We start from the raw sequence: 24,657 nt of genomic DNA, 5'->3' as shown, positions 1-24,657 counted from the left end.
GTGGGTATGCCCACTGTGGGGCCCCACACAGGGCAGTGGGCCTGGGAGCCTGCAGGACAGGGGTGGGGAACTGCTTGTGTGTAGGGTCTGCATTTGTGGGAGTGACTTCCATCCTGACACCCCTCCTCCCACACACACATACCCCTGAGGCCCGTAAAGGAAGGTGTGACTTGTCCTCTGCCCACCTGGGACAAGTGGCTCCGGCAGGCCAGTTGCCCCTCCCGCTCGCTATAAAGCTGGTCGCGGTGACCCCGCCCAGGCCTTAGGAGGCGGACCGACACCCCAGAGCTGCGCCCGGCCCTGTGCGCCCCTGGGCCCTGCCCCACCTCCAGGGGCGGTCCAAGCCTACGCGCCGCGATCCTCAAGGCGGCGCCAGGATCTTAAGCCGGCGCGCGGCTGGCCGGGGGCGAGAGCCGATGGCGGGGACGACGGCGGACGCGACCGGGACGGCAGGGGACCGGCCAGGGGCCGCCCGGGCTGTGAGCGCGCTGCTGGGCTATCGCGTCTACGCGCGCCGCTGGGTCTTCCTGCTGGTGGTCAGCCTGCTAAGCTGCTCCAACGCCACGGTAGGGACGTGGGTCTGGGCGCGGGGTCAGGGGCCGGGCGCGAGGTCCCGGGCGCGGGCCAGGCCGAGGGAGCCCGGGCCCCGCCGACCCTCCTCTCACCTCCGTGCGGCCGCCCCGCGCCCAGGGCGTCGTTTGGCCGGGGCCTGCTGAGGCGGTCCCGGAACCCGCCTGGTTTCATTTTCCTGCAGAAGCGCCCGCCTCCCCGGCCGACCTACCCTCCCGGGTGCCGGCGCGCCACCGCCAGGGGGAGCCGTCGGGGCCGACAGCGCCCTCTGCTGGCGGGTGGCTGGAGGTGGCGGGAGAAAGTGTGTGTGTATGGGTGTCCATGTGTGTATCCGTGTGTGTGTGTGTGTGCGTGTGTGTGTGTGTGTGTGTCCCTCGGGCCTGCACCCTAGAGTGATTCCCGGGAATCTCGCTCCTGCAGTGGGGTCCTGGAGGTCACTGCTAACACCAGGAAAGGGGTCTTCCACAGTGCTGTTCCTAGGAGGGTGTGGAGGTGTGGACCACACTGATGACATTGTCTTGTCAGAGGGGGGTGAGACCGAAATAACTGTCTATAAGATCTGTGTGTAGTGTTTCAGTAGAAGCCTATCATTTGTATAGTAATAAAATTATAAGGTGGAGGGTCGATGAAGGAGGGGAAGGCTCTCAACGAGATGGATTGACACAGTGGCTGCGGCGATGGGCTCAGGTAGAGCAGGGATCACGGAGCTGGCGCGGGACCGGGTGGTGTTTCGTTCTGTTGTGCAAGGGGTCGCTGTGAGTCGGAGGCGACCTCCTGACACCTAACAACAACAACAACAGCAATAACAACATCCCAGTCGTTAGTTATAGCAGCAAAAAAAACTTTTTTTTTCACTTTAGCTTACAGGTATCAATATACCTACAAAGCTAAAACTCTGGGCTAATTTACTTTTTGAACCTCCTAATGTGCCAGCCTTGTCCTCATGGGTTCTGCATCTCAGCTGCCACCCCAAGGGACATGGGCCCTTGCAGGGCAGGTCCACCCTCAGCCTTGGCGTCTTGCCTGGACACCTTGCCCTGGGTTTCTGACTGGGGGGCTCTCACGGGAGGCCATCCTCTCCCTCCTCCAGTGTTTCCATAGCCCCCAGCTGAGGTCCTGGGGCCCTGCCACTCTTGGGACTGCACTGAGCTGGCGGGCAGGGGCCTAACAGCAGAGCCTCCATGACCTGTAGGTCAGCTGCGAGAACCAAGCGGGCTGATTACGAGGGTCTCGGCCACCCTGCTTCTCCCCCAGGCTTGCGCCTGCCGGTGTCTCTGGTCACAGGCTGGCTCTCACTGTCACCCAGCCCATCACTGACAGTGGGACTCGGTGGGTGACTGGCAGCTCTCTGCTGGCTCTGTGGTGTGCCCCCAGCACAGCTGCGGGTCCGACCTTTCTAAAGCAAAGCAGAGTTGAAAGAGGCTGGTTAAGGAGCTAGAAGCTGGTGGTGAGGCCAGAGCAGGGGTGGGTGGGCTGCCAGCTGGACCTGGGGCCTTTGAGAACCCCAGAAGGAGAAGGGATTTTATTCTGAGTGTGGTGATCTTGGACACACACAGGATGGTGGTTGGGCTAGGAGAGGAGAGAAGCTGGGGGTGGAGCTGTGTGAAGTCCTGGAGGCCTGGGGACAGTGACAGGGTAAGGGGCGTATTGGGGACCTATTCCTGGAGAAGAGAGGGCGGTGTTGTCCATGGGCTGCTTGGGGCCAAGGCTGACTCACGTTCTCTGCAGGGCCAGAGGTGGGCAGGCAGTGTCTGTTTCTGAAAGCAGGGGGGAGGGCAGTGTTGCGGAGGGGGAGGGGAGAGGTTCAGCCCTGTCCGCCTCTGACACCCCGGGGGGCTGTGTGTTTGGGCTCTGTGTCCATGTGACACCTGGTTCAGGAGACATTTGATGCATGTTGGTGACTGAGTAAGTGAGTGACAAAACAGAGTGCCTGGGCCCCAGGGGTCTCTGACCCTGCCCACCTGCCCTGGTTGGGTCCTAACTGCCCACCCCCTTCCACTGGGGCCTCCTTGGTTGACCTCTGCGGTGTCCCCACCCCAGCCAGGCAGCCCGTGCCCCCAGGTCAAGCATCCATGTGCACTGCCTGGCGGCTCGGTGCTCAGTGACCTCTTGCTCACAGGCTGTGGTGGGGTGTGGTGGGGACTGGCCACCCTCCTAGGCCAAGGTCACTCCCGAGGGTCCCTCTGTCCCTGCTTCAGCCACCTCCTTGCAGTGACTCTGGAAATGTCCCCTATGGCTGCCCAGAACAGCTGTGACTTCTCACTGTGGTTTGGTTTCCAGGCCACCCGAGCCACCAGCCTAGCGTCACTGGCTGTGGGCGGAGTGGCCTCGGGTCGCAGGACTGCCCCACAGCTGGGGTTGCCCTTGGACCCCGAGCTCCTACAATGGCCTCACAGTCTGGGGCCTGGGGTCTCAAGAAAGTCCCTGGCCACTGAAGTGTGTCCGCTGTGCCAGTTACTTGAGCCACGAATCATTATAAAACAAAGATCTCATTCCGACGCCCAAGAGTCTTTCTGGGTTGGTTTCTGGCCTGTGCCTCACGCACACAGGCTTGTGGGCTGCTCTGATGCTGAACAGGTTTCAGTGGAGCTTGCAGACTAAGATGGAGTAGGAAGAAAGGCCTGGTAATGAACTTCCAAAAAAAAAAAAATCAATGGGAACCCAATAGATTTACAACAGCACAGTTCACAGCCAGTCCTGAGGGGTGCACCAAGCCAAGAAAACCAAGCCACCGCCATCTAGTCGATTCTGACTCACAGCGACCCCCATTGGGTTTCCAACGTGGTAAATCTTTACGGAACTAGACTGCCCGGCCTTCCTTCCATGGAGCAACCGGTGGGTTTGAACTGCCAACCTTCTGGTTAGCAGACAAATGCCTTAGGCACTGTGCCACCAGAGCGCCTTGAGGAGTGCAGGGCTGGGCACCATTATCTTCAGCTGTACCTGTCTTACATTGTACATGGCTCCCCACGAGTCCATGCCCACTCAACAACAGCTCACAGTGACAGCGAGCTCCACCACAAGCCCCTGGTTCCTCTGTCCACGGCCCCAGGCGCCCAGGGCACCCCGATTCCGAGAGCAGCAGTGCGAGGGACAGCACGGGGCAGTGCTCAGAGTGAAGTCTGGGTCCCACGAGACAGCCTGCAGCCTGGAGAGCCCAGTATTCAGGAAGAGAACCACTGGCATGATGCCTGGGGCACGGGGGCTGGAGTGGGGGGCTGGGGTTCTCTGCACTGACGCCCGGCTGGGCGACGGGCACATGAAGGGTTTTCTTGAGGAGGCAGGAATCAGGCAAGCAGAGCCCGGCCCCACCTCACCTGACCCCTCTTGCCCCCAAGGCGCGGGCCCCAAGCCGAGAGGGGACACCACTTCTCCCTGCCCTGGTTGGCTGGGCAGGAGTCAGCGGGCTTGCTTGAGGGCACCCCCTGGGCCTGGGGGTGTGTCTCTGCTTGTGGTGAGAAAAGAAGGAAGAACAGGCAGCTGTGTCCCCGCCTCAGGTCACATGGGGGCCCTGGGGTCTGCGGCAGCGCTGTCTGGGTCAGGAAGCTGGACCTCGTTACCTCTGCCAGGGGGAAGCCTTGGACAAGCACGCAGGGTCCCTGCAGGCCTGGGTGGCCTCTTCTCCAGGCACAGAGCTGGGCTTGTCAGGGTCTTTGATTTGTGACATGCGCTGATCCTGGGTCTCTGCGTGGCCCCACCCTCCCTCCCTCCTGTAATGAACCTCGGTGCCCTATTCCTCTCCTTTGACCCAGCCATCCTTCAGGGAGCCTTCCCCTCGGACAGCCAGCCGTGCAGGCCTGCTGCCTGAACTTCTTTGGGGTTCAGCTTCTGATGATGCACTTGGAAGGGCATGTCACCTGCCCTCAGGTGGGTCTCACCTGCCCACACGCACATGGTGGGTGTCTTGGATAGCTTGGGCAAGGCTCGTCCACGATTGGGTGTTTCTCCTTCAGGCTCGGGTCACTAAGTTTGCAGATGGGAAGAGCTGCTCGTGGGTCCTTCCCTAACGCCCCTTCTCACACTCGGTCCCCTTCATTGCCCAACCAGGCCTGGCACTCCCTGACGTGCTCCTCTGGCCACAGGGCTCAGCTCCTCTCCCCACGAGGCTCAGTTCCTCTGCACCTGTTCCTTCTTCCACCCTCCCAGGTCCCAGGCCCTGCCTCCCTCCCTGTCGGCTTCATCCTATCCACTGTCTTAGCATCTTAGTTCTGCTGTGACAGAAATACCAGAGTGGGGGCTTTCAAGAACAGAAATCTATTTTCTCACAGTTGAGGAGACTGGAAGTTGCAATTCAGAACACAGGCTCTGGGGCAAGGGCTCTTTCCAGCTTCCGTGGCCCTGATCTGCCTCTGGTTCCTTGGCAATCTTCCTTTGTCCCCTGGCTTCTCCCAGCTCGTCTGGGCTTGGGGGCTTGGTCTAACCTGCTTTTTTTCTATCTCAGAAGTGGTTGGTTTAGGATACACCCTACCCTGCTGTGACCTCATTAACATAACAAAGAAAATGGATTCCCACCGGGATGACAGCCACAGGAGTGGGGGTTATGGTGCCATCGCATGTTTTGAGGGGCACAATTCAGTCCATGACGTTTGCACCCCCCCGATTCTGGCCTCAGCATCTGACCCGGGCAGAGCCTCTTCTGGTCTACCTTCCACCAGACAAGGGGGACATGTCACCTCCTTGGGGGGTTAAGCCCAGTTCCTGGGCAGGCCTCTTCAGCCACAGGACCTTGGGGTTCATGCCAGAACTCCCAGGGCCACTCCAGGGACAGCTGTGATGTCCATCAGTGGCACGCTGTCTGACGGCCACCCTGTGCCCTACAGAGCTCGGTGGACAGTGTCTGTGTGTCCAGGCTGACTCCTCGGCTATGTGTCCCCACAGCTTTGGCTTAGCTTTGCGCCTGTGGCCGACACCGTCGCCAAACACTTCTCCCTGTCCATCGAGCACATCAACTGGCTCTCACTGGTCTACCTGCTGGTGTCCATCCCGTTTGGCGTGGTGGCCATGTGGGTTCTGGATTCGGTCGGCCTCCGTGGCACGGTGAGTCTCCAACACTGCAGCAAGGCTGGTTCGGGGGCGGGGTCTGCCTCAGGGGGGCCCCAGCACTGTCACCGCTGCCCCCCTCGCCCTCCAGCTCCCCAGTGGGGCTGTGGGGAGGCTGGGGCGTCAGGAAGTTGAGGGGCCTGTGAGTGGGGTGCAGGGCCCAGGTTCGGTCAGGGTGCTGAGAAGCCTGGGCAGGTTCAGACGTGAGGTGAGAAAGCTTGGGTGAGTAGCACAGGTGGGAGGAGGGGGAGGAGCATCTGGAAGGGGTGGGGTGCAGGGCAGGGTGACACCTGCAAGTGGAGGGAGTCTGGGGGTAGGGGGGTCTGCAGGAAGGTGCAGGGCTCACCTTCAGGGTGTGCAGCCCCTTGGAGAGGTGTTCTGGGCCCCACTTTCCGCTCTGTATCACGTGATCACTGGATCTCATTTTAGGGGGCTTTGAAGGGTGGCATGTGGCATCTGGGTGATGCCCGGGACGGCGTAGGCACAGCTGTGAGCCCACACTTGCTGTTTGTTATCCACGGCTGGTGGTTCCACCAGGAGGTTGGATGTGGGTGAAGTGAAGTGACGGATAGAGCTGCAGCCTGGGCCGTGGGCAGGCGAGACCTCGCAGGATGCAGCGGGGTGGCAGGCCAGTGATGCCCCAGATTCAAGAGGTGGGCTGGGGTCAAGGAGAGAGGGGGGCTGTGAGAGGGGGAAGAAGGAGGGACCCAGCGGTTGCCCCAAGGGGAGCAGGCAGCAGGGCCTGAGCGCTGGGGGCCGAGCGTGGGTGCAGACCCTTGGGACCTCCGCCCATCCTGGCAGGGTAGCACTGGGAGAGAGATGAGGGCCTGGGAGGGGCACGATGGACCACCTGGACCGGCCCAAGGGGCAGCAGCTGGCAGAGACGTCTCAGGAACTCGTAGGAGAGGAAGGGGTCTTCAGGGGTGGTCCTCAGAGGAGCATGACTTGGGGAAGGGTCTAAAGACGTGTGACTCTGGCGTGTGCTTGATGGGGGGAAGGGAACATGCCAATAGGGACAGGGAGGCTGAGGATGGGGTGGGATTCTCGGGGCTGGTGGGGGGAGGTTTGCGGGGAGAAGGGGCTCCGTTCCTGTGGTACAGAGGGGACAGACCCTGGGAGTTGGCGGCCGGGGGCTTACTGTCAACACAGAAGAGCTGGAGGACCTGGCCATTGGTGATGGTGAGGAGAGGCAGAGGCTCAGGGCTGATGGGGGCTCCTCCATCGGCCGAGGGCTGAGTATCCTTTTCCAGCTCGATGGTCCCCCCATCCGCGTACCCCAGCTGTGGAGGGACAAAGGGGAAAGACAGACCCAGGGCTTTGCCCTCCTCCCACACACGTCACCCCAGTGCCTGGATGGAGGCATTGAGACCCTGTCAACCGCACCTCGCCACTACCCTCCCTCCCTCCCTCATCTGCCCGTTATGGAGACCAGGAGAGGCAGTTGCGGTCCCGGGGAAGGGATAGGGTGTTCCAGGCCAGGCTTCCCAGCTCCACGTCTGTGGCCAGAGTGCTGTGGGTCCTGGAAGTAAATGCCAGGACGGGAGGGTAGGTGAGGAAGGGCGGCCAGGGCAGCCGCGGGGGGCACGGTGGCCTGGCAGTGCTGCCTTCCTGTCCCTGCAGATCATCCTGGGTGCGTGGCTCAACTTCCTCGGGAGCGTGTTGCGAACCGTGCCCTGCATGGTCTGGGTCTGGAATCCGTTTGCCTACCTCATGGCCGGGCAGAGCCTCTGTGCCCTGGCGCAGACCCTGGTTGTCTTCTCTCCGGCCAAGCTGGCCGCCGTGTGGTTCCCTGAGCACCAGCGAGCCACAGCCAACATGATCGCCACCATGTGTGAGTGGGGGTGAAGGGGGCCTCTGGCTCCCCGTGTTTTCTGGCTGGGGGTGTTGGCATTGGAGCCGGGGGGGGGTCCTGCCGGGACCGTGCAGACCTGATGTTTCTCTGTCTGTCTGTCCATCCAGCAAACCCCCTGGGCATCCTCCTGGCCAACGTGCTGTCACCTGCTCTCGTCAAGAATGAGAGCGACATCATCTTGATGGTGAGTGAGGTCATGAGTGTGTCCGTGTGTGTCGCTGGGCACACACTTGTGCATCCACACCTGTGCCTGAGAGTACACGCACCTACCCACCTGTGCAGACACCGAGTGGGTGACAGGGTGCACAGGGGACTCTCAGTGTCTGTGCGAGTGTTGGCTGCTGTGTCAGGCACTGTTCTAGGGGCTGCCAGGTGACTCCCTTTCTCTGGGGACACGAGGCCACAGGGGAGGGCATCGGTGACCAGAGTCAGGGAGTAGGAGGCATGAGTGCTGAACCCATGAGTGGGGGGCTCTGACAGGGTATCTAAGAAGAGAGACCAGCAGACTCCAAGGCCCTGAGACGGGAGTGAGGTTGAGGAGTTGGAAATTCAAACCAGAGGCCAGTGGGGCTGGAGTGCATTGAGCTGGGTGAGGGCCAGGGTCAGGTAGCACAGCAGGGGCAGGAGTGGGTATTTACTCCACCGTGGGAGGGTGTGAGCGGGAGGGAGATGGGGTCTGGTCCAAGCATAGACTCAGGCCAGGGGTGTGGGCTGGGCGAGTAGGCAGGGGGCTGTAGATCCAGAGAGGAGCTAGGGCCGTGGTAGGGGTGCAGGGCAGTGGCAGGCAGATGGAGATACACTGTGGAGGCGAAGGTGGCTTGGCGGTTCAGTGAGGGAACTGGGGGGCTGGGCTCTCTGTCTGAGCAGCTGGGCGAGTGGAGGTGTTATGTACAGAGACAGGAGAAGGGACACGTTGGACAGGGGTCTGGGAGAGACTCATTCTATGGGAAGTGTTCTTGTTACCTAGTGCCGCTCTGACAGGAACAGACCACAAATGGGATGGCTTGAACAAACAGGAGTTTATTCTCTTACGGTTTTAGAGGCTAGAAGTCTGAGTTCCAAGTGCCAGGCTCTAGGGGCTGGGTGAAAGCCCCTCAGTCTTGGGCTTCAGCTCTGCCTCCTGCTGCCGGCCCACTGAAGCTGGAGGCTTTTCTTCACTCAGACAGCTGCTGGCTGCTGAAACTGACAAACTCAAGGTTGACAAGTCACAAAGCACAGTCCTGATGTCACCAAACCACATGGAAGGCCATTGATTCAAGTCCATTGTAAGTCCCAAGATTGCTTACATACAGGAAGCAGACCACATCCCAAAGGCAGCTACTCAGCTGCTTGTGGTAGATCCCACCATGGAGTTGATTGCCAGTCTCATCATGGGGAATAACTACCACCAGCTGCCCAGCCCCTCAACCAGGCCCAGCCAAGTTGACACACAAACATAACCACCACCGAAGTCCAGTTACTCATTTGCAGTGTCGCATAATGAATTTGTATTCACGAGGGCTAAGAATCAGGAAGCCTATTCCTGACGTGGAGGTATCTTTGCTTTTATGTCTACGTTGTTTCCGACACCAGTTGCTCCTTACGTGGCACTCTACTTCTCTGTTGGGTTTGCTGGTTTGTTGCAATGGCCACTCAAAACTCACAGGTCATGGGTTTTAGGGAAGGAATAGGCTACAAGAGGTAGGAAGTGACAGGAACGACTTGAGATGGGGATCAGGAAGCACGCAGGCGAGGTCTCGTCTCTGAAGGACAGCGTTTCATCAGCTTCTCAGCTGAAGGCTCGTGGAGCCGATAAGCTCCCCACAGGAACAGCCCTTGGACTTCTCAGCCAGTGCCCCTGCCCTCCTCCATGATCAGTGGGTATGATCTGCTGGCTGCTGCCTTTGTGGCCAGGCCCGTGCCCTGACCCAGCTTCTCTACCGGGCATCTATGCTCTCCTCAGTGATGGAGGCCACTCCATCGTTGGCCTCTGTGCCACTGACTGGCCCCGTTCATCGCAGGCCATGTAGCGGGTTCAGGAGCGCTGTGTTTCCACATGGCTCAGCTCTCAGCCAGCAAGGCTCTCCACTGGGAGGCCCAGATACCCGCTGCGAGTCAGCCAATCCTCATCAGTTACAAGGCGGAGCCACCCTCACCTCCAGAGTTCAGCCAGTCCTCGGTCACCTATGAGATGCCGGTCAACTCTGCGCTTGTCCAAAAGTAACATTTTCTTCTTGCCCTGACCAGCGTCTCCCCTGGGCAACAGTAATCATGCTTTGGGGTCAGAAGCAACCTGGGAGGTTCCTATCCGTGCCAGTTGCTTGCCCCAGAACTAGAGCAAAAGTAACTCCTCCGGGCTTAGGGGAAAAAAATCTCCCAAGCTGTTTTTCCGAAGAACGAAGGCAAAAGCCACATAGAGGAACTCATTGCACCACACTGCCAGATGGCCGAGTCTAGAGGAGGTCAGACTGCAGTTCTAAGTGTAGGAGTCATCCTTGTGAACTATTTTGAAAGCCACCATGTGAAAGCGCCCACATGTGGTGGAACAGAGGTGGAAAGCAGAGGCGAAGCTGTAAGCAGCCTGACCTTGCTGTTGGGTGGAGACCCTCGGGTCGCAGGTCGCAGGTCGCAGGGCAGGTCGGGGTAGTATCAGCCAGCCAGGGAGGCAGACAGGTGCGGCCAGGGAGGGCGGAGGAGAAGAGGGAGTTGGCTGCCATGGAAACCCAGAGCAGGGGCTCCAAAGCGACTTCATGTATGTGTGAGTGTGTGTGTTTGCACGAGCCTTTGTACCCCTGTGCCGCCATACCTGTGTGCACACGTGTGTATACCCTCCCTCAGCTCCCAGCCTATGTGATCCCGGCCGGTGTCGTCTGCCTACTGGCCACCACGTGCCTCTGTGAGAGTGCGCCGCCCAGCCCTCCCTCAGCCGGGGCTGCCAACTCCACCTCAGAGAAGTTCCTGGATGGGCTGAAGCTGGTCAGTGCTGCCTAGAGGTGGAGGTGGACTTCCCTGGGGGGTGGGGAGCTGCTGTCTCTGAAGGGAGGAGGAGGGGGAGGAGGGCAGGGGGTTGGTCAGAACCGCTGTGATCGTGTGGTTGCCGGTCCTGACCCAGAGGGAGAGCCCACAAGTTGTGCCTTGGGACTCCGCCTCCCAGAGCACTTGGGGCGGGTGCCCCGTGAGTGGCTCCCGGGCTGAGCAGCCCCTTCCCGTCCAGCTCGTGCTGAACAAGGCATACGTCATCCTGGCGCTGTGTTTCGGGGCCGGCATCGGAATCTTTTCCAGCTTCTCCGCCCTCCTGGAGCAGATCCTGTGTGTGCGTGGCTACTCCAATGTGAGTGTCCGTCCCCACCCACCCGAGGCCTGCCGCGGAGGGGGAGGGGCTGGAGGCTGGCCCCCACCCCAGCTGTGGCTGCGGAGCCACCTACGACCTCCCCCGATGCTCGGTGTCCGCACCTCAGACGGGAGCAATGTTGATGCTGTTGTGGGCGCTATTTAGATACTAGATATGAAGAGTAATGCCAAATGCCAGAGCCCACTTCTGGTAGTGGTGGAGGAGGAGGTGGTGGTGGTGGTGTCTGTGGGCATGGGAGGGAGAAGGTGCAGGAGGTGGTGGTCCTGGGGGCACGGGTGATGGGCTGGGGGTAGTAGCCATGGAGATGGGATGGAGGAGGTGGTCCAGGTGGTGGTCCTGGGGGCAGGGGTGATGGGGTGGTGGTGGTGGCGAGGATGGATTGCTTGTGATGAGGCTGATGGTGCTGATGGTGTGATTGGGGGAGGGATGGTCGTGGTATTAGGCTCTGGTGTGTGGTGCTTTGAGCCATCTTCCCGTTAGGCTCCTCTCCTGGCAGGTCTCTGGGAAGGAGCCTCCTCTGATCGTTGGAGATGAGGACGTCAAGGTCCTGCAGACAGGAGGCTCTTGCTCTGCTCACCACCCTCCTGCCATCTGGCATCCCTGATGTCCCCACATGCACACTCCCATCTCTGCCAGGGCACACAGGCCTGAGGGCGTCTGCAGCGACCATGCCCTTCCCCGAGCCTAGAGGACCATCCCCCCTCAGTGGTTGTTGAGTCTCTGGGTGGGAGGTGACACAGAGGAGCACCTTGAGGGGGAGATGCCACCCTGCATGTAAGCCCATGGTGCAGATGTGACCTGCCTGGAGTGTCATTCCTGAGCCATGGGAACTGCACTGTTGTCCTGCCACAGGCCTCAGGTGACAGTGTACGACCAAAGCATCCGAGCTAAGCTGATCTTCCTCTGGGGCCCTGGAGTTCTGTGCCCCTGATGACAGGGTGCCCCTGGCTTCTCCTTCTCCAGGATTTTGCAGGCCTCTGTGGGGCCCTCTTCATCGTGTTCGGGTTCCTGGGGGCACTGATTCTTGGCATGTATGTGGATCGGACCAAGCACTTCACCGAGGTCACCAAGATCGGCTTCTGCCTGACCTCCATGGCCTGTGTGGGCTTTGCTGTGGTGAGAGTCCCCGCATGCTGACACCGCCTCTGCAGGTGGTGGGAGCTGAAGGGGGTCCCAGGTGGGCAGGAGGGCAGGGCTGTGGGCTCAGGGTGCCCTGGGCTGAGGCCGGGAGGGAGGTGAGAACTGGACTGGGCAGCTGTGACTCAGCTAAGTCAGGCCTCTGTCTGCTTGGCTGGTCTCATGTGTGGGGAGGTGAGGTTCCTGTACCTGGCATTCTGCCCTCCTAGCCCCACACCTGAGCAGCCGGGATGGACGGTGGATGGTGGGCTCCGTCCGGGACCAGGCTGGGTCTGGAGTGCTGGAGGGTGTCTGACAGCCCCCCGCCATCTGTGAGAGTGCACTCCCTCCAGGTGTCCCAGCTGCCGGGACAGGCCATCTGGCTGGCTGTCACCTGCTCCCTGTTCGGGTTCTTCGGCCTGTCAATCGCACCTGTCGCCATGGAACTGGCCGTGGAGTGCTCCTTCCCTGTGGGCGAGGGTGCCGCCACAGGCCTGGTCTTCGTGCTGGGGTGAGTGTCCATGCACCCCAGTGACCCGCGTGGTCCGTGCTGCTCTTGGGTCCCCACAAGCACTAAGCACCTGGAAACTCCCCTGCACCATACTGTCCACCTCCTGCCCCCAGGCCGTGCGGCCCAGGCCCTCGCCTAAGCCTGAGTACTCGGTCCACCCTTGCCTGCTGATCACTTGGGTTCCCACCTGCCCACTCCCTCCACGGTGGCAGCCAGCTCTGGTGGGGACTGAGGGCCTCATGTGTGTCCAGGCAGATCGAGGGGGCGCTCATCATGGTGCTGCTGACGGCCCTGACCCAGCGTCGTGCAGAACCCTCCTACTCCACCTGCCAGCACGGGGAGCCCCCACTGGACTGGACAGGTGAGCCCCCACTCAGACCCAGGAACCCCTTTCTTGGGAGCTGGTCCTGCCCCCACGACCCTCAGTCCAGGCTGAGCCCAGACAGTGGAAGCTGGTGAGCTCAGGGCCTGGGGACAGTTGGGGACGGGACACCCGCCTTGCAGGCTCCTGGGAGAGGGCGTGATGTGGAAAGAGGATGCAGGGCACACACGGTGCCAGGGAGGATTGAGTGGCCAGAGGGCAACAGGCGGACCCTTTGACATAGCTTGGTGGGAACCGTGGGCTCCTGATCTGAGGCTCTACTGAGAGCTCCACCCCTGAAGTTCCCAGTGGGAGGTATTTAAAAAGAGTTCTGGGAGACAGGGAGAGGAATAGGGATCAGACAGACTGTGATGGGGGTGGGGACGGATATCAGAGAACTAGAGGGAGATGAGGGGTGGGGACAGAGACCAGAGAGAGAGAGAGAGAGGTGGGGAGACATAGATCTGAGAGACAGAGGGGCTTGACGGGTTCGAATCCCAGAGCCTCGGAGCTCAGGCTCAGTCTGGGAAGGGGCCCTCAGGCCTGTGAGGACACTGAAGGGGTGAATGAGTGGCTGGTGAGCGGGTCAGCCGTGGAGGCAGGGGTGACTGTGGTGTCCCTCCAGTGCCCGTGTTGCTGATGGCCGGCCTGTGTACCGCGTGCAGCTGTGTCTTCATGTTCTTCTTCCACACCCCGTACCGGCGCCTGCAGGTCGAGGCCAGCGCCTCCCCCTGCATCCAGGAGGACTGCGTCCAGGGGAGCACTACCACCACCACCGTCCCCTCTTGGCAGCCACACCCTGTGTCCCCAGGACAGCACCCACAGCCGGCTTTGTAGGGAAGTGTAGGGGATCCCGTTTCCAGAGACGACTCTGGCCCCACTGCCCGGGGGGATCCCTGCCCCATAGACCCCAGGACCCCAGAGACGTGGAGATCAAGTCCACAGGCGGAGGGAGCGGGGTTGACAGGAGCGCTGGCCTGCTGGAGGCTGGGCCTGGAGAGCCTGACCCTCATGTGCCGTTCCTGGGGGATGCCGTGACAGCTGTGTGTGCCGGGAGCCTGGGACAGGGTGCCAGCACCCTGCAGATGCACAGGGACTCGGCGCCTAGGCACGTCCAGCGCACAGCTGATGGCCTCAGCCCGAGGGAGGCGCTGTGGCTGCAGCAAGAGGAGCTACTCTTTGGACGTGGGTGCCCTCCCAGTCGACACGCACACAGGACACCTGGGGGGCTAGACCCGGCATGGCCAGTAGCGTTGGCTCAGGGAGTCAGCCTGGTGAGCCTCTGGAGTGGACAGAGGTTGGCGGGCCTGGCTCTGAGAACCCTGTCCTGGACCTGGGCTAGGTGGTGGGGCCAGGCTGGGTGCAGAGGGGGGCGGCGAGGGGGCAGACGCCACGAGACACCCCCTGCAGGCAGACCCCAGCCCTAGGCAGACACTGCAGTCTGTGGATGGATGTTTATTGAGTGGCCATAGCCCTGGGAGGGCCTGGGGGCGGGCCCCTCACTCTTCCTTCTCCTCCCCATGGGTAATGACATAACTCAGCGCCTTATAGTCCAAGTTGCCCGCAGCGTCAATGGAGGCGAACTGGAACATCTGGTCGACCTGTGAGCCGGGTAGGGTGGGGGGTGTCAGGGATGGGGCTGGGTCTGGCCCAGGAGGGAAGGGAAGGACCAGAAGGGGTCCCTGGAGGGCTCCAGTGGGGTTGGGCGAGAACGAAATACAGGCATGAACTGTTGCTGGCTGAGGCTCCTTTCTGAGGGGGGCAGGGAGTGGCGGGGTGGCTAGACTGGCCAGGAGTAGAGAGGAGTGGGGTTCTGGCGTGCAGGGTCGGGGGGCAGGAGTGGTACAGACCTGTCCCCTGTCAATCACCTAGCAGGTCAGTGAAAGCTACAGGTGCCTGGTTCTGAGCCTTTTGGCACGTGGGGGTGGGTGGCAGGGAAGCAGGGTGGGAGCCCGGGCAGGCCACAGTCTCCCCTGCTGGGCTTGGAATGTGCGGAGTTGGCCTGGGGGTTCAGGGGTGGAGGGCAAGTGGGGAGTCCTATTTTGAGCACCCATGCTTGGCAGGACTGACCTGGCACTGGCCACGCCCTGGCCTTGCAGAGCCCAGGGTCCCGCCCCGGGCCTATTCTAAGGGAAACAGCATCGGTAGTGCATGGGGAGAGGGTGCCCCCTGCTCTAGCATGCTCTCATGTCCCACAGCCGACCCCCAGAGCCCCCAGCCCCTGCGATGGGTGCTGGGCTTTGCAGAGGAGCGTGGGAGCAGTAGAGAGGAAGGCAGATGGTGGCCAAGAGGCAGCAGGCAGGGGACACAGGGGCCAAACCTCTTCTGTGGTCATCTTGTCGGCCTGGGACATCAGCAGACGCCTGATGCTAAGGGAAGGGAAGAGAGGATGTGCTGAGAACAGGACCTGCCCAGGGCTGACGGAGGGACTGCCCGGCCCGTCGGACCTGCACCATAACCGACAAGACAGCACTTCACCCGAGAGGAGCCGGCGGCCGGACTCTGGGGAAGACCCTGAGGGTACGGGGCCCACTCGAGTCAGCCCTGCAGCCCTGTTCCCAGTGCAGGCACAGGTTGGGGTGTGTGTGTCTTTTCCCGATACACACACTCACGGTGTCATTATCCTGGGGACTCTGGCATAAGGTTGTTGTTGGGTGCTGTCAGTCAGTGTCAACTCCAGCGACCCCATGTGACAGAGTAGAACTGCCCCGGAGGGTTTCCTAGGCTGTCGTCTTTACAGGGGCAGATCACCAGGTCTCCCTCCTACAGAACTGCTGAGTGGGTTTAAATTGCCGACCCTCTGGTTAGCAGGTGAGCAGTTAACTACTGCACCACCAGGGCTCTTGGCACAAGGTAGCTCTTGATGAAAGGGGCTAAAGATACTAATCATAAGACAATAATCGTTACTATGTAATAATTACTAATAATTAATAACTTAGCTGTAGTGGCGGTGATGCCAGACATATCTGCACGGGTTAACATTCAGTTATCCAGAGGGGACCGCAGCCATGAGAGGCAGAGGGGGTGGGACTGGTGGGCCGGTGGCCGGCACCCCCTCCCTGGGGCATGATGTCCTCAGACCCTCCATGCTGACCTGGGGGCCCCGGCCCAGTACTGCCCGCCCCCGGCAGCCGGCACTCACTAGTCCTTGTTGATACTGCCTTTGCCATCAGGGTCAAGCATCTTGAAGGCGTTCAGGATGGTCTCCTCGGCGTCCGTACCTACCCACAGAGACACGTTGTTGTTGTCGTTGTTAGGGCCTGTTGTGTTGGCTCTGACTCACAGCGACCCCATGGACAACAGAAGAAACACTGCCCAGTCCTGCGTTGTCCTCACTGTTACGATGCTTGAGCCCGTTGTTGCAGCCACCGTGCCCGTCCATCTCGTTGAGGGTCTTCCCCTCTTTCACTGAGCCCTGGAGCCCAGGGCGCCAGAGTTCTGCTCCAGGCCATGCCTCTGGCAGGCAGTGGCTGGAAGAGATGCAGCCCTGCCCTTGGACCTCAGCCTTGGTCACGTGTGCCCTTCGCCTAAGCAGCCCTGTCCACCTGGAGACCCTGCCCTCCTGCCCTGCATTCACCTCCATGGCGCTGGCCAGGGCTCTTCTCAGGGCCTCCAGGGTCCAGCCCCGGCCTGGAATTGGGGTGCGTGCCCCGGGATTGAGAGATGAACCAGCAGCGCAGCAGGCAGCATCAAGGGAACAATGACGGACAGACAGTGGGAAGAGGAATAGCCTTGGGTACGGCTGGAATGTTCCAGGTCACACATCTCTGGGGTCTCTGCTGGGGCCCCCCCGAGATGTGAGTCCCCAAATCCTAGGTGTCAGGACTTTCCAGGAGAGTGGAAAATACTGATTGGGATGTTGGATGGCTGCATGGCACTCAACCAGTTGCAGTCAGTGGAGCTGAGGCCTGCTTGTGGCGACCTCACGTTGTCAGGGTAGACCTGTGCCCCACAGGGCTGTCAATGGATGGTTTCTTGGAACTTGATCACCAGGCCTTTCTTCCAAGATGCCTCTGGGTGGACTCGAACCTACAGCCCGTGGTTAGCAGCTGATTCTGGTGATTATTTGCTCCACCCAGGACATTTGAGTTTGTGTTGGAACAAGCCTAGTGCGCGCACACAGACAGACACACACCGAACACATGCACACACTGGCCTGAGGGGCTCCCCCTGGCTCAAGGAGGAGGGGCCTGGCCCTGGCTCACCTGGCACCTATACTCCTGGCACCTGAAGGCAGTCACGTGGTGTGCCATTCCTGGTGCCTGCACACCTGTCATTCACACACATGGCATCAGCAGGCACGCACCTGATACCTACACACTTGACATCCATGAACACTCCCTTGGTGTCTCCACATCCGACAGCCGTGAATGCTCACCTGGCATCCCCATACCTGGCCATCACACACCTGGTATCCATGGACACTCACCTGGTACCCTCATACCTGGCACCACAGACCTGCGTCCTTGAACACTCCCCTGGTGTCTGCACACCTGACATCCACCAGCACTCACTTGGCATCCCCACACCTGGCTGTCACACCTGGACATGCACCTGGCATCGCCACACCTGGCTATCACACCTGGCATCCATGGACACCTGGCACCCACACAGCTGCAGGCACGCACTCACCATTCAGCTTCTCTCCAAACAGGTTCAGGAACATGGTGAAGTTGATGGGCCCCGAGGCCTCTTTGAGCATGGCGTCCAGCTCATCATCCTTGACGTTGGTTTTGCCTGTAGCAGACAGGCAGGGGTGGAGAATCACCTCTGGGGAAGCCGCCGCCCTCGGTGTCTATCCTTGGCCCGGCCTCCATCCTGCCCCTGTTGTCACTGTTGTGGTGGTTGTGTGTGTGGCCCTGTTGGCTGGTGAGCCCTGGGGTCTGCTCCATCTCTGTGGGGAGCCCACATAGTGCCAGCACCCGGAGACAAAGCCGGGGAGACGGAAGGAGGTGAGCACGTTGAGGCACTTGGTGGAAGGAGGGATCCAGGTGTCAGGAGGTGCAGGTAGGGCCTTGGCAGAACCCTAGACCCTGAGCCCCGGAGAGGTCGACTGATGAGGGAAGAGAGGGAGAGGCTGAGCATGCCTCACGGTGAGAACTGAGGTAGATGTGGCCTTCGCTTGGGGACAACTGGGAGTGGGACAGGGAGAACGAGGGGAGGACACGCAGGGTCTCATCCGCTGTCCTGCTCCGTGGGCACCATGTGGAGTTGCTGGCTTTCTAGTGGCACAGTGCCTAAGGCATTTGACTGCTAACCAGAAGGTTGGCAGTTCAAACCCACCAGCCACTCCGCAGAAGGAAGACTGGGCAATCTACTTCCGTAAAGATTTATCACCTCGGAAACCCAATGGGGGTCGCTATGAGTCAGAATCAACTCAATGGCAGTGAGTTTGGATTTTAGTTTTGGTGTGGTTCCTGGGGCAGGGGTGAATCCCATCCAAGCCATCAATGCCGCAATCCCGATGACCCACTGGCTGGGAGCCTGGCATCCACCCCCTCCTGGCTCCCCAGAGCCGGGCCAGCCCCCTTCCCTCCTGCCTCACCCCAAAGGCACTGTCTGCCAGCTCTGCTCACACCAGGGCAAATTCCTCTCCTGGGGGAGGGCCCTGGCCCTGCCTGCTCACAGCAGGCAGGAATGTGGGGTCAGAATTGTACTTGAGGTCGGGGTGCCCAGGCTTTCCTCAGAGAGGAAGGCCAAGGGTGTGGTGGGGGATGACACCCTCCTGGACCACGTACCCAGGGAGGCGTAGGTATCCTTCAGGTCCTCCTTGTCAATGAACCCGTCTCGGTTCTGATCCATCAGCGTGAACGCCTGCAAAACCAAGGCCATGCAGCCCTGCCCCTGGAGCTGCGCCCCCCTCTCAGCCCCACTCCCCCCTGCTCCAGGGGACACACCTTCCACGCGCCTCCGTTAGGCTTTCTGGGGGGCTCAGGCTGAGCCTTCTGGGAACGGGCTCGGTGTGTGTGTGGGGGCTTACCTCCTTGAACTCCTGGATTTGGGTCTGCTCAAAGTTGGAGAAGACATTGGAAGAGGCCCTCTGGGCTCGGAGGGCTCCGCCTTCCTTCTTCTTGGTCTTCCTGCTGGCCTGGAACGAGAATGGAGGTGGAGGTTCTCTGGGTGTCTGAGGTGGGGTGCTCTGATGTTTTGTGAGATGTAATCGGGAGGGTGGGCGGGCTGTGCACTGGGGACACATGGGGCTGGGCAGTGCAGGCTCTGGGCAGCAATGTGGGGAGAGGGGACGGCAGTGGCCCCAAGGAAGCCAAGGAAGAGCAACCCTAGACTTGGGGCTACAGGAACGTGTGTGCCTCCGAACTTGGCCAGGCTTGGCTGGGCTCTAGCCAGGAGCCAGCTGGGCCTCTGGCTGCTCGGGGAGGGTCAGGAGGTGGGTGGACTCCTTCTGGGGTCCGTCAGCAGGGAGGCTGTGGGTGTGTACCTCCCACCTCCAGCATGGACATTCACATGGTCACCCTCATGCTGACACTCTCTGGCCCTCGCTGTCCACCCGCACTCATGCACACACGCACACATGCACACTCACCATGCCTGGTCTGCCAACACTGCCTGTGTCTCTGCTGCCTGGGCTCGCCTGTCTTAAGCTCCCACCTGGTCCCCCAGGACGGCTCCGACATCGGCCACCACTCCCTACAAGGACAGGCTCCTGGCCACCCTGGGGGACCAGACAGCTGCAGAGTGAGCTCCAGGCAGCTTGGGGGTGACTCAGATGCCCCTCCCTGCCCTGCCTGCTGAGGCCTCTGGCACCTGTTGGTAGGCCCTCCATGCCCCTGGCCAGGGGCCTTCACCCCCCGGGAGCATAGCTTGGGAATGGTCTGCCATCTTTAGGGATGAGGGTCTGGCCAGGCTGCAGGAGTCCCCATGAAGGGCCGCCTTTTCCACATCCACACAGAACTGCTTCGAGTGGCCCTGGGGACAAGTCACAGGCTGCTTGCTGTGCATGGTGTGTGTGTCGGGAGTTCTGTGACAAAGGGACCGGTCAGCAGAGCTCATGGCCTCATCCCGGGGCAGATGACGTCCTGGTGGAAGGGAACTGGTGGAGCTGAGAGGCCAGCACTCAAACTCCAGACTGCTGGCTACGGGGTCCCCACTGCACACCTCCAATCAATGAGAAACTGTGGCCCCACGCTCAGCGTCTGGGAGTTCCTCTAGGTGGTGTCAGGTCTGCAGTGATAGGAGGCACACCCCAAAATCAGAAGCCCCATGCCCTGGTGAGGTGTGGGAGTGGCGTAAGGCTGTTGGGGAGTCTTGTCGAGCAGGAGAGAGGACAGGCCTTCGGAGAGAGAGAGGTGGCATCCTGGTCCCCATATTGTCCTGCCTCACTTCAGCTTCTTGCCTGGAAAAGCCCTCCGAGCCCCCAGGGGCTGTCTAGGCAGGAGGTGGCAGGAAATAGAGGTGAGAGCAGTTGCGCCCTCTTAGCAGGTGGGGGATGACAGACCCGGCCCCCCAGGAAGGCCTGGTTCCTGAACCATGTCTACCGAAGTGGCCCCCACAGTTCCCCTCTGTGTGGGGGGGTCCTGTCCCCCAGGAGATGTGCAGCCTTGAGGACACTAGTGGCTTCCAGGATTCCCAGGCTTGGACCTGTCTTTGGGTAACTCAGTGTTTGCTGGCTACCAACAGCATGGAGAAGACAGGGTCATGGGTCAGCTCACTCTGTGTGTGTGTGTGTGTGTGTGTGTGTGTGTGTGTGAGAGAGAGAGAGAGAGAGAAACAGAGAGAGAGAGAAAGAGACAGAGAGAGACAGGGGTGTGCAGCCTGGGAGGACACCCAAAGGGATGCATGGTTACCCGATGGGGGAACCCTGTGGGGCTGGAGCGAGGGCAAGGGCAAATGCAAAGGATTGCTCCTGGCTGGGCTGCAGGTGGGGCTAGAGCTGTGCTCAGAAGAGCCTGATACCGGGAAGCTGAGAAGGGCTGAGCGAGCCCCCTGGGGAGGGCTCCTGGGGCAGCATGGGAGCCGGAGCGGTCGCTAAAGATAGTCTGCGGGCCCGGAGAATGTCACCAGCATGGCCGACAGGTGCAGCAGATTCCCGGGCAGCCCCAGGGGTGTCCTGGGCCAGGTGGACACTGGGACCCCCAGGAAGGGCCCTAAGCCAGGACAGGAGCGAGCGCGTCGGGAGGGGTCCTCTGCCTCTCCCCCAGCCGCCTGCTGGGCCTGCCATCGGGCCTCGGCCTCCTTCCCCTCCCACCACTCCGGCCCCCACCTCTGGCCCCAGAGACACTTATTTTTGATGCTGGAAGCAGGGGCTGATGAGGACGCTGGTTTATTTTAAAATCCAGTGAAGGGAAAGCACATTTGTCACCTGAGGTCATCAGCCAGCTGCTCAAGGGCAGGAACTTAGGGCTCTGGGGGCTGGGGACCAGCATCCCGCCTCTGCCCTCTGTCCCTGTGAGTCAGGAATGTGCTTCACAAGCAGCGAAGGGCTGAGGAGGGGTTCTGCCCCTGCCAGGGGCCCGGTGGAGCCCAGGCCCCACGTTCTTGACCACGTTAGGCCCTCCCCAGGTAGAAGGTGGCTTGCGGGAGGTCCTGGGGTCTTTGCAGCCGCAGAGGCTGGCCGTGGTCTGCTCCTGGACCCCTGAGGCTGTGGGTTCAGACAGAAAGGCTCAGGGAAGGGGTTGTCTGATGAAGACCCCAGAGCCATCCGAGGTGAGGGACAGAGTGGCTGCCTGGAGCCCTCAGGGGGCAGGTGGCCCAAGGCGGGGCAGGTTCTGGGGCCTCAGGTCAACCTCATAGTGTGGCAGACAGGATAAGCAGGAGGGCTCAGCAGGCCTGTAGGCGAGCCTCAGTGTTCCCATTCCCTAGCCCAGGCGTAGTGCCTCAGGCACTTGACTGCTAACCAGAAGCCTAGCGTTTCAAACCCACCAGCCACTCCTTGGAAGGAAGGTTGGGCGATCTACTTCCGTAGTGATACTGCCTCAGAAACCCAAGGAGGGGTCGCTATGAGTCGGGTCCAACTCGACGGCACATAACACCAACAACAGCCCAGGCAACAAAGAACGCAGGTGACTCCTGTCAACTAGAAGCAACCATGACCTGGGTACACAACCCCAGCTGCTCCTGCCTCAAACCTCCCTGCACTGCTGTTTCCCACCCACATCTGTCCTCTTGGTCCTTCATCCTGATCCAGCCAAGGCACCCCCGCCCCCCGCCTACTAGAAATGAAGGACAGGTCACGTGTCCAATCACATACATCTCCCCCTCCTTCCCAAAAGAACCTGTCTCTCCTTAAATGACAGCTTCCCAGAACCTGTCCTTTTTCCTCAACCCCAAAACCAAACCCACTGCCATCGAGTTGATTCCAACTCAGCAACCCTGTGGGCGAGAGCAGAACCGCCCCATAGGATTTCCAAGGCCGTCCTGGAGGAAGTGCAGCCGGAATGCTCCTTGGAAGCGAGGATGGCCAGCCTTCGTCTCCCCTGCTTTGGTCACGTTGTCAGGAGGGACCATTCCCTGGAGAAGGATGTCATGCTTGGTAAGGTGGAGGGTCAACGAAAGAGGGGAAGGCCCTCAACGAGATGGATTGACACGGTGGCTGCGATGATGGGCTCAGGTATAGCAGGGATTGTGAGGCTGGCACAGGATGGGCAGTGTTTCATTCTGTCATACACAGGGTCGTTATGAGTCAGAGCCGAGTTGACAGCATCTAACAACAACAAGAACGACAAAACGTTTATGGAAGCAGACTACCTTATCTTTCTCCCTTGGCACATGGCTGGTGGGCTCGAACTGCCAACCTTTTGCTTAGGACCTGAACGCTTTAACCATTATGCCACCCAGAGCACCTGCATTTCCTCAAAGCTTCTAAATGGGAGTGCTCTTTGCTTTGTGGGCCAAGCTTTCTTGCTACAGCAGCTGGAGTGACTCCCAATAAAATCTCTGTTGACATCTGTGTTAACTCGAGTGCAGAATCCGTCACTTAACACTTCCCAGAGTTCTCTAGGCAGGATGGCCCTCAGCCAGCACTGTCCCAGGAGACTAAGTCCTACCCGGAGGTCATGGCCGCAGACCGGCAAGGCCTCCGTGCCACCTAACTCTGGGTCTGGATGGTGAGACACTGCACTCAGAGAGGGGCTTGGCCTGGGTGAGGGGCTCGGCCTGGGTGAGGGTGGCCTGAGGTCAGTACAGGGGTCTGCCCCCTCAACAGGGACTTATAGAGCACCCAGGCCTCTGAGTCACTTTAGCTCACAGTTGAGGTCTCCTTCAATGCACGTGGGTTTGATGAGTAGCAACAAGCAGGCTTTCTCATCCCAACCGAGCAGGGATCTTGCTGGGACCCACGTCTTGGTTCTCAAGGGCTCAGTCCTGGAGTAGTGTGCAATCCAGGCGTCGGGAGCTGGGTGGGACACTCCTCTCGGCTCAGGCCTCTCCTGCCCTGATTGTCCACGAACGTGGTGTCCGCCCAGGGGACTCGTGTCTGGCCACACTGCCTCGGCCTGTGGGACAGCTCCTCTGCAAACCTGGGGCTCTCCCAGGCCATGCCTTCCTTCGGCCCAGCCCCAGAGGACAGCACAGAGGGGACACCAGGGATGCCTTGGGGCCCAGTGGTCCCAGTCGTCTAGTTTCTTGGTTGGGATGGGCTGGGAGCTTGGGCCTGCAGGGCTGAGGGCATGGCAGTCAGGAAGGCCCAGGGGAAGACCCCACGCCACTGTGGAGTTAGAGGGAGGAGAACTCCTAGGGTCTAGGACTGGGGGTGGGGGTATGGGCAGGTGGTCTGGGGGGGGGGTACCCAGCAGAGTGGTCACTGGAGTGGGGAGGGGGTCTGGGGCCCTGACCAGCTTGGCAGGTCTGTGACTCCTGAGGGGCTGAGCAGGATGGTCACTGCCCTGGGGCCACCCCCTCTCCAGTGGGAGACCCTGTGTACTGAGATCATACTGTGTACCAGGCGCCCCAGAGCCTTTGGTTTGGAGTTTGTAGACTTAATTTATGCTGGTCAAATATTTTGACATGCAGTCTATGGGCCTCGGTTTGTAGTCTACCTGACCTGGAAAACGTTAGGGGAAGAGCTCTGGTGCGGTAGTGGGTAAGACATTTGGGTGCTAACCAAGTCAGTGGTTCAAATCTACCAGCTGGTCCTCAGGAGGAAGATGAGGCAATCTATTTCTGTAAAGACTGACAGCCTTGCAAACCCTGTGGGGCAGTTGTACTCTGTCCTCTAGGGGCCCTGAGTCGGAATCGACTACGCGGCAGTGGGTTTGGTTTTTGGGTTTGCTCTGCGGTGTGAGTGGGGAGTAGCCTGCAGCCAGAGGCCGGTAGGAGGTGGGTGCACGCTGCAGCCCAAGTGGGGAGAGATGGGAGCGCTGTAGCCGGGGCTGGGGCGCGGCCGTAGAGGTTCCGGAGGGAGAAGCGCGGGTTGAGACGGGGCCCCTAAGCCCACGTCTCTTCTGGGAAAGGAACCCGCGCGCCCGGGAGCGCCCGTTGCGCACGCGCATTCATCGTGGACAGCGCGCGGGTCCGTGGGCGTCACCCGCTGAACGGGGCGCGCGCCGCTCCTCCTCCGGCCGCCAGGGGGCACAGCCTCTCGTCCTCTCCGTCGACGGCGCGTGCGCCCATGATCAAGTTGAGCAGGTTACGCTTTTGCGTCTCTCAGAGTTCCGGGAGCTTGCGGCTTCCTCCTCCGCGCCGGGATTGTGCTTCCGGTGCGAAGGTCAGGGACAAGATGGTGCCCCCGGTGCAGGTCTCGCCGCTCATCAAGGTGAAGCAGGTTTCGCGGCCGCGGCTCGGTATAGGCCTCTGCATATCCGGCCCCGCGCAGCCCCCCGTCCCCGAACCTGCACCCAGCGCTTGCGCCCCTCCCCCGGGTCCCTAGGCGCGCGGATCCTCACGGACTGCTGCTCTGTCCTTCCCGCGAGTCCAGTGTCCCC

At 60.7% G+C, this 24,657-nt stretch overlaps 2 protein-coding genes across 2 annotated transcripts; one reads left to right on the top strand and one right to left on the bottom strand.

Moving 5' to 3' along the window:
- Positions 1 to 416: 416 nt before the first annotated feature.
- Positions 417 to 14,123, top strand: SLC49A3 (solute carrier family 49 member 3). The gene is made up of 12 exons (XM_007955773.2): positions 417 to 566; positions 5,449 to 5,607; positions 7,231 to 7,441; positions 7,570 to 7,646; positions 10,280 to 10,417; positions 10,656 to 10,772; positions 11,757 to 11,909; positions 12,263 to 12,420; positions 12,672 to 12,781; positions 13,407 to 13,614; positions 13,689 to 13,966; positions 14,044 to 14,123. The coding sequence occupies exons 1-12, from the start codon at positions 417 to 419 to the stop codon at positions 14,121 to 14,123; spliced, it is 1,839 nt and encodes a 612-aa protein (XP_007953964.2).
- A 157-nt stretch (positions 14,124 to 14,280) lies between these two features.
- Positions 14,281 to 21,913, bottom strand: MYL5 (myosin light chain 5). Its single transcript, XM_007955759.2, has 8 exons — positions 21,892 to 21,913; positions 21,271 to 21,377; positions 18,762 to 18,869; positions 18,520 to 18,595; positions 17,414 to 17,518; positions 15,924 to 16,002; positions 15,102 to 15,150; positions 14,281 to 14,382 (listed from the first exon to the last, which is right to left on the bottom strand). Exons 1-8 carry the CDS (start codon positions 21,911 to 21,913, stop codon positions 14,281 to 14,283), a joined length of 648 nt encoding a protein of 215 aa, XP_007953950.2.
- Positions 21,914 to 24,657: the final 2,744 nt, after the last annotated feature.

Source organism: Orycteropus afer, unplaced genomic scaffold (genome assembly GCF_000298275.1).
Source record: "Orycteropus afer afer isolate SDZICR_OR568_19922 unplaced genomic scaffold, OryAfe1.0 scaffold00539, whole genome shotgun sequence".
Classification (NCBI taxonomy): domain Eukaryota; kingdom Metazoa; phylum Chordata; class Mammalia; order Tubulidentata; family Orycteropodidae; genus Orycteropus; species Orycteropus afer.
Note: the sequence above shows the minus strand (reverse complement) of the source record. Positions and strands in the feature narration are given on the sequence as shown.